Source organism: Micropterus salmoides, unplaced genomic scaffold (assembly GCF_014851395.1).
Source record: "Micropterus salmoides isolate LMB-PRFRI ecotype aquatic unplaced genomic scaffold, ASM1485139v1 Ms_hic_scaffold_5, whole genome shotgun sequence".
Classification (NCBI taxonomy): Eukaryota; Metazoa; Chordata; class Actinopteri; order Centrarchiformes; family Centrarchidae; genus Micropterus; species Micropterus salmoides.
This window is the reverse complement of record NW_024044237.1, coordinates 13556679-13570537: the sequence shown is the minus strand read 5'-3', so window position 1 is coordinate 13570537 and position 13859 is coordinate 13556679. Positions and strand designations below refer to the sequence as shown.

Sequence of the window (13859 nt, the reverse complement as noted above, 5' to 3'; positions counted from 1 at the left end):
ATTTCATCACTGGTACCTCCCACCTCCATCTGGGTTTACCTCATATGGACCCCTCTCACTCTCGTGGGAGCATTTAAGAAGATCCGGGATGATATGATACAAAGACACAAGAATAAGGGAAAACAAGTCACAACAATCATATCTGACACTTCAAATACGCGCATGAATAAAAAGTGTTCTTCCTATTCATGCAGTAAGCCGAGGTGCGTGATGTCAGGGGAACTTTGATAGTAACCACAAAACTAAAGCCAATGACACTGGGGTCGGAGTCATGCTTCTGCTGTGTGTGGCACCGGGCTGTCTGTAAGCCTCTGTGATTCCTGGAAGTCACCTGCCACCACACTCCATACAATATGTCACCAATAATAAATGCAGTACTTAAAGAAATATCACATTAACTGCACTTAGAAGATATTATTCAGTGGGCTAAAAATAGTTTCATACATCATGAAACAAGTTTGTATCAGTGTTTGTGCCTCTTATCATAGCGCCACTGAGAGCTCATAGGAATTGCAGTTTTTAATTGATTTCATATTCTCACATTTTTCCTTCTGTATGGTCCACAACGCTAACATGCCACCCCATCTCCCCCTCTTACTGGAATAGGCGCCTGACAAAACAGAAATAGATCAGGTTAGCTCACACATCAGTGCCAGCAAGCTCCCCTCACATTTGAACTCTCAGTCAAGTGACAAAGTTCAGAAAACTGATTTAAAGACAGACACTTGTTTGTCTACTTGTCTGCAGTAAAATAAATGCTAGAATGGAAGCTGCTGGTGTCTGTCTTCCAGATGCGGCAGCAGCTGCAGAAATAGATGTGAGTAAAACCGTGCACCCTCCGTGAGTTAGATTTCAGTTAGGACTGGATGTTACCCGGTCACTTATTTGCAAATATCAGTCTTTCCCTATTTACCGTAATTGCACTGCTACATTCAGGCTCACACGCACTCTTTAAAGAAGCTGCGCGCGAGAGAGTCGGAGTCGTTGCGTCACAGAGGACACGTAACGGGACGGCTTGAGTCTGACTGCAGCAGACTGACGGAGCTGGTTTAGCGGGGACAGTGCAGAGACAGCACCGGCACTCTCACCGGACACCGTTTTTTCCTGCACAGAGAAGGTAAGCCATTAGCTGTCATTTGGAGACATCTTAATTATTATTTCTGACTGAAACACAGTTTGTTGCAATTGCAGTGGAGCAAGAACCCCATGAACGACAGTTTTTAATTTAATCTAGTTAATACGTGGGTATAAAAACTCTATCTGTTACAGAGAAAAGTCTAAATAAATAGGGAAAAATTTGTTAGATATAAATCCTCTTAAGTTTATTCCACTATCTCGGTACAGAGAAGGGTGTGGCTCTGCTCTGTCCAGATAAAGGCCCAGTACCCCCAGACTTTGATTCTGGCAAGTTAAACTCAGCTTGCTATTTTGAGAGAGCTTCTCTTCTCTCTTAAACAAACAGTACAGCACTTAAAACCTGGTTGGAGAAAGTTGGAGTCTTTCATCTTCCCTGTAGAAAAGTTGAAAAGGAATAAGTCTATATTTGTCCAATATCTGTCCTCTCAATTTGATCTTATCTGTAGAACTGTACTTTTGCAATGTGTTTCTAAATTCAGAAATGTAGTAAGTCAAGCAAGGTTAACAGAGCTAGTTTCTCTGTACTAGCTGGGCCTCCATATGCTTGACTTGTCTGAATGGCTGCATTGTAGGGTAGAAAATGGCAGCATGGAAATTTGACTAAATAGTTTTCCTATCAATTAGCTTAATGCAAATTCCACCCGCCAACCATGTTAGGTGAATGAGAAGTCAGGTCTTACAGAAACTTGTCTCCCTTTTGTGCTAATTGGCTGCGTTATTGAAGGTGTTCAGTTCAGTTCTAACCAGCTGTCGGGTAGGACACTGAACAGACCACCCCATCAGATATACACAGGAAAGGAGGGATCATCATCATGCATACTGTCTCTTTGCAACGTGATTTCCCCACAGTGGAGGTGAATGATACTTTCCCCAGGGCAAGGTTGTTTTGCAATGCCACTATCCAGCCCTACATCAGCATTTCTCTCTTTTCTAGGCCTGAAACTATTGATTCCTGCAGTGTTGAAACAGAAGACAAAATATAGAAATGGTAAGTAGACAGGACTGTTCTCATGTTGCATTATGTAAGTATGATGTGGATTATCAGACTGCTGACCAGATCTCTTGATGGCGCATGGATGGTTTTGTGTACAACTGAATGAGGTGTGGACAGAATGGGGTCATTTTTCTGCCAAGTGCCACCATGTGAGTCGTCTCCATCATAAAGGGCAAGGCAGCAGTGTAAGGTGTCATTTGCTGCCTGTGGTGCCTGCACATCTGATAGACAAACCTGACAGCATATTTTCAAAGGCAACAGCTCTTTGTCTTTTATTAAATTATCTTAAGGCTTGTGGCAGATATCCAACTTTATTGCCCGAGTTGTCCGAGTCAGTGCCCTATTATCCTGATCTTGCTCTTAATTATACTATGCAAAGTTGTGGCCTTGGCAACAGAAGAAAAAAGCAGCGCCTAGGAAGGATGGAAGTAAGGAAGGAAATTTAGCTCATAACATTAAATCCACATTTGGACTTTTCCGCATAAGGCCCATCACAGGAAATGTGATAAGTTTAGGTAAAGGTCTGTTGCTAGGCGCTTGTGTTTGCTTGTGTCACTATGGGGGTGAAGCTCTCCAGCTGTCGTGAAGAGTCATGGTCGCTGTAGTGAAGCAGGGGATCACAGCATGTGCGGAGGCCCCTCGGCAGTGTGGGGAGCACATTTTGGCTGACTGCCTCAATGCAGCAGTAATCTTTACGGCAGCAGCTGCATCAATCCCACAGTGAATGAGCTTGTAACATCATAGCTTCATAGTGCCAAAACAATAGAGCTATGATAATTTTTCATAGGTGAGCAGTAACTTTCATTTTTACAACAATGCCCTTATACAGAGCTTTATATTTTCTTTACATCCCCACTGGGGTTTGTTTGGATGTGTTTTTGCATGACAGACCCCTGCAATGGAACCTATACTTTTTGTGCAACCTGACTCCCTGCTTCTCAGACACACCCACTGCCCCTGCTTCTACACACATGCACCGGCCTCACACACAGACATGCTCATGCATAGCAGGCTTTCCTCTGATCTGCTGGGGGGTGGGACAGGTGCAAGCAATCAGCTGTTGTAATGGCAGACTTGGCTTCACCTCCTGTCCCAATGTCCTGCCACTTTTACATGGTCCACTACTCACACCCTAAAAGTAGGTGTGGATCAAGCCAGTGAACTGTTAGAAAGCAGGATATGCAGTCCAAATGTGTGACCCTGGAAAAGCAAAGTGTATTTTAAGTCATAACCTCATGATCCTCAGTTGGCAACTGACAGCCAATCCCTTTCTCATGCTGACTGGGTTGAGGTGAGCAGCATTTGCAAAGTCATAGCAAATGTTGGAGGAGCAAACACTGAACACAGCCGGTCTTTAATAGAACAAGACTACAGCAATACTAGCAGCCCTGCAAGGCTTTACGAAGGTACAACAATTCTTTGAGCTAAACATCAGCATGTTTAGCAGGAATAGTGTTCATAATCTTAGTTAAGCGTGTGTTAGTATTTGATAATTAGCACAAAAAACATCGTACAGCTGAGGCTGATGGGAATGTTAATGTTTTTGCAGGTATTTGGTTATAAATAAAAATATTGGACAAATTCAAATGTTGACTTGACGGCGCTATTGTGGGAAGAAAAGTTAAGGAATCACCAAAGTTATAAATTCATCCTAAAGGTGACATGAAAGTTTGTACTAAATTACATGGCAATTTATCCAATAGTTATTGAGATATTTCACTAAAAAACAAAAATGTCAACCTCATGGTGGTACTAGGGAAAGTCAGGGGATTACCAAAATAAGGATTCTTTATCTTCCGGTGACCGGGAATGTTTGACCAAATTTCATGGCAATCCATTAATCCGTTATGGAAATATTTTCATCCCTAGAGCCAAGCTGCTAGTGTTGCAAAAATAATATATTATGCTATACCAAGAATTACTGACTTATTAGCTTTAAGCGGGCACTGTTGTTTCCTCTGGCTGTATTTCTTTGTGGTTTTGTAACTTTGTTTCTGACATTTGACTTTTAAACTTCTCTGAGCTGTGGCTAGTAGCCTCACCTCAATAGCCACAACCCACCTAGTCACTGTCATCATTAGAAATCCTTACAAATATACTGGAGTATTTACACAGAGGCTGAGCTAGAGAGATAATGTAATCATTTCTGTGTATTATGTCAGAGCTCCAGACACCCAACACACCACTGTGCACTGCATCATCATGATTAAGAATGTATCACCTATGAAATTCAGTTGAACTATTTTTCTTACAGGTGTTTAGAGGCACAATAACAGATGCTCAGGACTTTGATCCCTGCGCTGATGCTGAGACCCTTTACAATGCCATGAAAGGCATCGGTGAGTGCCTCCCTCCTCCATGGCTTTTGGTTACGAAAGCAAAAATGTCACCTTTCACACAGAAGTTGTGACAGTGATACAGTCAGAGATCAGTTTCTGTGACGGAGATGAAGGTTGTTGAAACTATTTCTTTGTGTCCCTCAGGTAGTGATAAAGATGCCATTTTGGACCTGGTCACATCAAGAAGCAATGCACAGAGGCAGGAAATCATTGCAGCGTACAAAAGCAGCTTTGGACAGGTGCAAGAATGCATAATCATCATCACATCTCTTATTCATGTTTTCTAAAATAGAATCAAAATTTTCAGAGATGGTTTGAATATCTTGCCATACAGTAACTTAGAACACATTTAGACAGTAGTTCATAACTCAGCCCTATGTTTTTGTTGTTTCCACAGGACCTGATTGAGGATCTTAAGTATGAGCTTACGGGTAAATTTGAGCGTCTCATTGTTAGTCTGATGAGAACCCCAGCCTACCATGATGCCAAAGAAATCCATGATGCAGTCAAAGTAAGACACTGACCTCAAGATTCTTTAACATACTCTGGTCACGTCTAATGAAGCAGAAGCTACTTCACAATTAACTTAATGCTCTGTTTCAAGGGAGTTGGAACAAACGAGAGATGCCTTATTGAAATCTTGGCGTCTAGAAACAATAAACAGATACAGGACATGGTTGCAGCATACAATGATGGTGAGGCATGTTAAATAAGATGCCATTTTAAATCAACATATTATTTATTTAGCTCTCAACATTTTACATTGATGTCTATGTCTGCAGCCTACGGCCGAGACATAGAGGAGGACATAACCGCGGACACTTCAGGTCACTTTAAGAAGATGCTGGTTGTTTTACTTCAGGTCAGTTCACAGAGGGGAGTTGATATTCTCACCAGTGATGCACCCTGTAAACCATACAGAGACTGTCTTGGCCACAGTACTTTTAACCACTGACTGATCAGCAGTGTGTTGTTTTGGTTTGATGGTTCCAGGGGACCAGAGATGAGTCAGGAGTGGTGGATGCAGATCTGGTGGGGCAGGATGCACAAGTGAGAACATTTTATGATTAATAGAGAAGTGCAGCATGATTGGGCTTATTGACTTTATATGACCTTTATTTAAAGGTAATTAAAAAGACCGTTTTTTTACTTTGTGTGTTTAATTTTCCGCAAAAGAGTATGCCTACAATATACAAGACACTGATGAAACAGACGAAACGTATTGTAATATGGACGAGTCTACAGCTATGTTTGTGACTCTATAAGGCCGCACGTCTACACAGTGGTTCTTTGAGCTAAATGCTAACAACAGCATGCTAACATACTCACAATGGCAATTCTGACATGCTGTTTACCAGGTATTATGTTTACCTTGCTTTTAAAAAATTCAAATAGAAATAAAACACAGTCAAAACAAACTTCATATATAAAAGAAAGGGACTTATCTAGGTTACATGATGCAGTGACATTTCTCCGTTACATGGAATTTTAACATGGCTTTAAAGTCATTTAGTGGGACTAGATCATTTAGATGTAGTAAGTTTTGCAAGTTATTCCAAGACCAGGGAGCAAAGTAAGATAATCTCCCAGCTCAGTAAAAACCCTTGGAACCTGGTAAGAGAGCCACTTTTACCATCTTTGTTAAGTGTGTTAACATTCAATAACCCAAAGTGTAGCAAAACTAATGATGGGAATGTAATTACTTTGTTAGACAAATAGAAGTTTCTTTTAATTCTAAATGAGAAAAGATTTAAGGATCCGGCAAAGTCAGCAGACTTCCTCCTCTGGGGACCATGGATATCTGTAAAAAAGTTTTATGGCAATCCGGTCAACAGTAGATATTTCAGTTTGGACCCAAGTGACCGAACGACATTGCTATCCCTACAGTCATAGCACTAGCATTGCTAAAAACATTGATATTGATTCTCAATGTATGATTAGGTTAATTAAGGTAGATAAGCTGTAACACGTTTAGTTGCAGTAGCCGCTCCTATCTGAGAGCTGTAACACGTAACATTAATGACAGTTTTTTGAATTTCTACATGATCTCATCCTGTGCTTTCTCACCTCTGCGAAGGACTTGTATGCAGCTGGGGAAGAGCAGTGGGGGACCGACGAGGCCAAATTCATCATGATCCTGGGAAACCGCAGTGTGACCCACCTCCGCATGGGTGAACACAGCTCTCAGGGAAATTAACACGGCCGTGAGGCATCCAGACAATTCCACTGTGACATCAAGTCTCATAGGAGTTAATGGCACAATACAAGTTGTTGTCAGAGTGTAACTGTGGAATAATGAGTTGTAGCTGAATTGCTCATCTACCACTGTCCCTTTTCTGTTTAATGCCGAGAAAAGAGTCTGAGGCCTACTTAGGCACAATGCTGCTTTGAGTTAGCTTCAGCATGCTAACATGCTAACAGTGATACCACCAACATGCTGATGTTCAGGTAATATTTACCAGGTTCGCCATCTCTCGTGTAGCTTGATAGCATGCTGACATTTGCAAATTAGCATTAAACACAAGAATGTATCTATGTTCCAATAACCTATGATAACCAATGGATATCATTTTATTTGATTTTGATCTGTGGTGAGTTCTGTGGATAACATTTTACTCAAACTTGACTCAAACTCTTGTTTGGGTTGGGTTTGATACACAAAACTACCCTGAATGTTTTATTGCTAAATGTTTTCAACAAAGGAAGCATTAAGTTATGACCTTTGGTAATTCCATGAGTTCAGCCATTTGATAAGTTCCCCCAAGCGAAGGCCTATTATATTGGCCAGTTTACTAGGAACGTTTTGCATTCTGACCAGGTGATGAGGCTAGATGAAAAGTCAGCAATCATCAAAGCTATCAGAATTTATTCTCAAGGGACCTTATCTGTAGCAAATTTAATGGCCTGCTCACCATTTATCAGCAGAACATTAAGATACCATAATGACCCTTAGATAAATTACATTACTTAATGCTGACTTCTGTTTGTTTAGTTTTCGATGCATACGAGACGATTGCAGAGGTATCCATAGAGGACAGCATAAAGAATGAGCTGTCTGGGGACTTTGAGAGGCTGATGCTGGCTGTTGGTAAGAAACACACTCAAATACAGCTTCATCATGACATGAGAAGTTTCAATTTAACACAGGGCTCTCTTCTGGGTTTTTCTCACAGTCCAGTGCATTAGGAGTGTTTCCATGTTCTTTGCCAGGCGCCTTTACAAGTCAATGAAGGTAAACATTCTCAAAATAGTAAACAAGTAGCCAGTAAAAATAGCTGTACAGTCTGGTTACAGAATATTTGTAGATTTGCCTTAGCAACACAGTCATTATGACACATTTTTCTCTTAGTGTTGCTGTAGTATCCAAAACCCGAACACTTGTCCTCTCCCTCATTTCCAGGGGCTCGGTACAGCTGACAACACCCTGATTAGGATCATGATTTCTCGCTCTGAAATAGACATGTTGGACATTCGAGAGTGTTTCCGTTTAAGATATGAGAAGTCTCTTTATAACATGATAAAGGTTGGTTAAACTATAAAGGGTTTTTTAAAATGTACTTAGAATTAAATTACACCAGAAGACAGTACAGCTCTAACTTGTTTCTGTGTATGTTTAAACCTGACAGGATGACACATCAGGGGACTACAAGAGGACTCTGCTTAATCTGTGTGGAGGAGATGATGAGTAAGTTACAGTATGGCTGCAAGCAACAGCAGCAACCAGATGGGGGTGACAGAGCACCACATTTTAGGACTTATTGTTCTCTGAGAGGGAGGTATAACTCCAAAAAAATTTATTGACTTATTTGGAGAGTTATGAAAACTATGTGGTGAAGCTGTTATTGAAAGAAGATTGTCGAAAAGTAATAAAAAAGTGTTAAGTATATTTAATAATAGATCCATGTTTCTTAGAAATGTACCCACGCTGTACAGCTTGAGGTTTTGGCTTTGCTGAGTGTGTTCTCTTGTGTCAAAATGATAATTACAGCTTAGCTGGAGAGTTCTTCCCTGAAGCTGCTCAGATAGCCTACAAGATGTGGGAAACAAGTGCCATGACCAAAGTCCAGGTTTGTGTTCCAATTACCTGCTGGCCCTGTAATGACACGCTTTTTTCAGCGCCACAAACTTGTGCTGATATAGTCTACGCTGATAACACCGCCATGTCTGCATAATGAAGGCTTTGTATGACTCTGGATCAGAATGCTGTTCACTCAAATACAAATAGTTTTTGTTATAATGCACTTTCCACGCCACCATTTGCCTCTCTTTGTCCTTGGAGTGAATGTCAAAATGATCTCAGCATTTTGTTCAACAAAAGCTCGTCTCACTGACACTCCATAAAACTGAGTTGTTTTTCAGCCTACCCACCTTTCCATTGTTAGTGGTGTCATGGCTTCTAACCTCAAGAGGGCACACACCCCCTCAAATGTCAGACTATTATCAGGAATCTCAGTGTACTGTTTTCAGGACAAACTCTTTGCATTTATTTTAGATATCTGCATGTTTAGTGCTTCAAGCTAACACATCTGGTGTATTAAATTTCACCACTAAACATTATGTGTGTATGTAATTATTGAATCTTACACTTCTTATTGTGTCATTCAACTACCCCAGCTAAGGCCAACAGTCCGCCCTGCTCCCGGTTTTGATCCTGCGGCTGATGCACAAGCGCTGAGGAAAGCTATGAAGGGATTCGGTATGTAATCCAGAAAACTAAAGCACATTTACACTGCTGCAATTATACAAAACAAGTTTTACAGATGTTACTGCTTTTCACTGCCTACAGGAACAGATGAAGATGCTATCATCAACATTGTTGCGCAGAGAAGCAATGCTCAGAGGCAAGACATCAGGCGGGCCTTCAAATCCCTCCTGGGAAGGGTGAGAGAAATTCAGGATTGAATCCCCCAGGGACTGGAAATGTCAGACTCAACATGTCATTGTTTATTAGTGAGTTTATAACAACTCTGTGTGTTTCTGTCCTCAGGATCTGATTAAGGACCTGAAGTCTGAATTGTCAAAGAACTTAGAGCGTCTGATCATTGGGCTCATGTTGACCCCCGGGGAGTTTGATGCCAAAATGATGAGGAAGGCAATGGAGGTACAGTTTCAGTTTCATAACTGACAGGTTGCCTACAAATACAGGTGTTGACATGGTTGATTTACAGTATTATGTGTAGGAGTGAGAGAAGCCCATGGGTTGAATTAATGCCTTCATAATACACTAATAATTAATACTTTTCCAGGTCTGTGATGGTTGATGTAGGTGCAGAGAGGTATAGAGTTGGTGCTTGAATGCCATGACTATCACACAGAAAGTATTTGGAAGTCAAATAACTTTGCATTTTAGGTATTAATAACTTATCAAACACTGACTGAATTTCCTTGTGAAGAAACCTGACTCATGCTTCGCTCTAAACAGACAAGAATTGAGTGCAAAGTAAAGTTTTATTATTGTTACTTTGCTGCAGGGGAATTTAATAATTTGCTTATCTGACCAGTAGAAGAACTGAATAGACATTTTTGCTACATTTCTAAGCCTTGAATGGTCCAATGTGCTATTTAGGCTTGAGAAAACTCAAGTTACCCCTGTACCAAAATGGGAATCAGTCAATTTCGTGAGTAATGTGGTGATCAATACAGTTTTAGGAAAGTCTGTCATTAAAATATGTGGAAGGTGTATATATAAGAACAAAAACAGCTAAACATGGGGTTTGTCAGTAGTAGAGTTTTTCTCTTTTCTTCCTGGCTGTGTGCTATGGTTTGTTTTTTTTCCCCCTCAGCCTTTTAGTGCAAACTTTTTTTCTTTAACAGGGGGCCGGGACAGATGAACACGCTCTGATCGAGATCCTGGTCACCAGGAGCAATGAGGAAATACATGCCATGAACGCTGCGTATAAGCATGGTGAGTCTGATCCCCCCCAAAAAACTTCTTTAAAATCACCTTCTTTGCTCTGGACACCTTTTACATGCAATACATCATGTACCCACACCTTACAGCCTATAAGAAATCTCTGGAGGAAGCCATTCAGTCAGACACATCAGGCTACTTCTGCCGTATCCTTGTTTCTCTCGTGCAGGTAATGTTCATCATTATGAGAACTTAGACTGTATTTAATTTCCACGCCCACTCACTGGTTGCAGCCTGTCTGCTGACTGTAGCAGACAAACAAAAAAAGTCAATTTAATGGCATGCACAGTTTTCTTTCACAATGTCTTACATTACATGTTAAAGAAAAAAACACTATGTCCTTAGTGAACCACTGATATTTCATCATTGCAATTTGGTAAATACATTTTACCGTCTTTACTCTGTTCAGGGTGCAAGAGAGGAAGGCCCTGCTGATGTGGAAAGAGCTGATGCAGATGCTCAGGTGATTTAGTATCGTGCTTACTGTATCATGTAATGTTTCACTGTGTTAAAAATTGAAACGGAAGAATGGGTTTAAATGTTGCTGTTGTTTCTCCTGAACCTATCAGGAACTAGCCGATGCATGCAATGCAGAGTCTGATGACATGGTGATGAAGTTCATGAGTGTTCTGTGCACCAGAAGTTTTGCCCATCTCAGGAAAGGTAAAGGTCAAGACAGATCAGCCACAGTGGTCAGCTGATTACAAGTTTAAATGTCCGAAATGGATCCAGCTCATGATAACTGATACTTCATACTTCTTGCTATTCACAGTATTCCAGGAGTTTGTCAGATACACCAACAAGGACATTGAACAGATTATCAAGAAAGAGATGTCAGGAGACGTCAAAAACGCCTTTCATGCAATAGGTAATAACTGTCTTTGATTTGATTTTTATTGTAATATTTTGTTTTTGAGTGCGTCAAAGTGTATACTGCTGACATCTATTCTGTGCCTCCTCCTTAGCCCTTTCTTGATCTCTCTTTGCTTTGCAGTTTGCAGTGTGAAGAACCAGCCTTCTTATTTTGCTGACCGTTTGTACAAAGCCATGAAGGTATTTATTCACAGAGCTATACATATGTTGATGCTGTCTAGCTGCAGGCCTGCAGGCCGTCACCAGGGCCTTGTATGCCAGCTAAAGCAAGTGATTAGGTCATATTTGTTGTTGCATGTAATGTATTTAGGCTTTGTGTCTCTTACTGTGTACTTTCTTGGTATGACTGCTGCTAAGTGCTCTCAGATAGGAGCAGCTACTGCAACTAAATCAGAATAAACAAAGTATCTATTGATTTCTTCCGCAGGGCCTTGGGACAGACGACAGAGCGCTGATCCGCATCATGGTGTCCCGTTGCGAGATTGACCTTTTCAACATTCGTAAAGAGTTCAAGGACACACATGATGTCTCCCTCCATGAATTCATCCAGGTAGAAACTATGATCGTAAGTCAGAGTCTCTGTCAGCTAACACTCCTGGTTGTTTTTTGTTGTTCTCATCTGTGTGTCTCTGTGGATTTTTTGTCTCATGTCTTTTGTCCTGCTCTGCACGAGTGTGTGTTGCACATCCTCCTTCTGCTGCTGTGGTGGGGTACGGTAATGTATAGCTTCCTGCGGTGGACTATGGGTCTGTGGTTGCTGCACAGCTGTTTAGGAATTTCCCTTGCTTAACTTCCTCTCTATATCCACCATGCGATTGGCTGACAGCCGCAGAGACAGGAAGTAGCCAGAAGCAGTTCTATAATAACTTATAGATGAAATCACCGTGACACCAATACAGACAAGCAAGTAGGGTGCCCTGGATTTGCTTTGCCAGATACATGATCAGATTATGCAACAGGAAGGATTGCCACATATTGTTTATTCTCAAGTGTGTATTTAGTGGAAAAATTACAATCTTTCGTGCATGCATGTTTTTGTAGACATTTAATAGCAGAGCTTTAGGTGGTCGATTTCAGTTGCAAAAGAGATTTTGATACAAGAAGTTTATAAAATACTAAGCCTGTCTATTTATTTGATAAATTTGCAGTTTCAGCTAGAGTTTAGAGTCTCTTGACATCTCAGAGCAAACAGGTGCATTTAAGAAATATATATTCAAATGAATAGTAAGGGAAATATGTTTATTTACTTTCTTGAGTTAGATGAAAAGATTCATACAAATCCCATGTCCGTACATCCACTTACCAGTACCTCTAAAACTAACTTTTGTTTCTTTCGGACAGAGCCAGGCTAGCTCTTTCCCCCTTTTTCCTGTCTTTGTGCTAAGCTAAGCTAAGCTAAGCTAAGCTAAGCAGCTGCTGTGTGTAGTTTCATATTTACTCATATAACTTTTTAATCTTCATCTAATTCTTGGCAAGAAAGCATCATTCCCAAAATGAGGAACTATTTCTTTAAAAAGATATAGTCTTATGCTGATTATAAAGATTTAAATCTGTATCTCAGCTGATGTTAAGGATAATTTCAACTCCCATGTTGATTTTGGTTTACTTTTCTAGAGTTCTGCTTGTCCTGATGACTCTCATTCACCATTAGTGAAGGTTTTGCTATTGTGTGCTTGAGAAGTGTGAGAAATAAGCCCTGCTTTCAGGTTTCAGCTCTGTGATGACCAAATGTCAGAAGGCATAAACATGATGGAAAGAGTATTCTTCATTCATTAAAGCTTCATTCTCTATGTGTTTTCCATCATTGTTCAGGGTGATACTTCAGGAGACTACCGTAAAACCCTGCTGATGCTCTGTGGAGGGGAAGATTAAACACAACTCTGCAGCTCTGTTTACAGATTTCGGTTAAAACGACAAGCCTGATCACAGAGGTAAACGTGGTCGTGGTTAGCGTCAGTATCTTTCGTCTCTGTCCCTAAACTGTTGCCACTCCTCAGCCAAACGACCTGACCTATGACCTCCCAGCCTTTAATGCCAGTTTTCTGCTTTCATGTCTGATTGTCCTGTCTGTCAGGATGTCTTTCTTTTTTATTTTTTCCATATGTAACAAGAAGATGTTCACGATGGTGTGGATAGGTGCTTCACATGTTCTGCATATTGGAAATTAGAAAGTCAAAGAGTGCCTTCAGAATGCAGGCCGTCCAATGATTACTGTGATTTTAAGGTGTCATGTAGACTTGAATAAAATGGTTATAAATACCAGAAGATATTTGTTTTTTCTCTTTCTTCTTACATTGTTGGAAAACATTTAATACACTTTTTTTTTTTTTTTTTTTTTTTTTTTACATCTATACCTTTTTATTCTCTTTTTATAGTGTGTGTCCTGGTGGGGGATGGCTTGGTTTGTATTTGGCAGGGCAGTTCAATGATTAACTGTGTTGATACTGGCAATAGCACTGGGCCTAGCAGAAAGGGAACTACAATATTGAACATCAGGAAACTCCCACACCAATTCAATGCCTCTTCTGCTTAACAAACATACCACTAAGTTACTGTTGTTCATAAAGGTGATTTTACATAAACAAAGACTGATTTTAGAATAACA

The 13859-nt window shown here is 40.5% G+C and overlaps 1 protein-coding gene and 1 long non-coding RNA gene across 3 annotated transcripts; one reads left to right on the top strand and one right to left on the bottom strand.

Annotated features, from left to right (window-relative positions):
- The first annotated feature begins 760 nt into the window (after positions 1-760).
- On the top strand, positions 761-13519 carry anxa6 (annexin A6). Of its 2 annotated transcripts, none has more exons than XM_038699508.1 (25): positions 761-1117; positions 2072-2125; positions 4386-4470; positions 4615-4709; positions 4868-4981; positions 5075-5165; positions 5253-5332; positions 5464-5520; positions 6548-6641; positions 7463-7558; positions 7644-7702; positions 7871-7993; positions 8097-8155; positions 8459-8537; positions 9085-9166; positions 9257-9351; positions 9458-9571; positions 10285-10375; positions 10471-10550; positions 10791-10844; positions 10951-11044; positions 11154-11249; positions 11376-11434; positions 11682-11819; positions 13067-13519. In XM_038699508.1, exons 2-25 carry the CDS (start codon positions 2123-2125, stop codon positions 13124-13126), a joined length of 1998 nt encoding a protein of 665 aa, XP_038555436.1. In that variant the 5' UTR covers positions 761-1117; positions 2072-2122; the 3' UTR covers positions 13127-13519. The 2 variants fall into 2 exon arrangements, with proteins under 2 accessions (XP_038555436.1, XP_038555437.1); XM_038699509.1 differs by having other exon boundaries at positions 762-1117; positions 11682-11804.
- Positions 5188-6625, bottom strand: LOC119888783. Its single transcript, XR_005441947.1, has 2 exons — positions 6538-6625; positions 5188-5499 (listed from the first exon to the last, which is right to left on the bottom strand). It is a non-coding gene; the product is annotated as an uncharacterized LOC119888783 (long non-coding RNA).
- Positions 13520-13859: the final 340 nt, after the last annotated feature.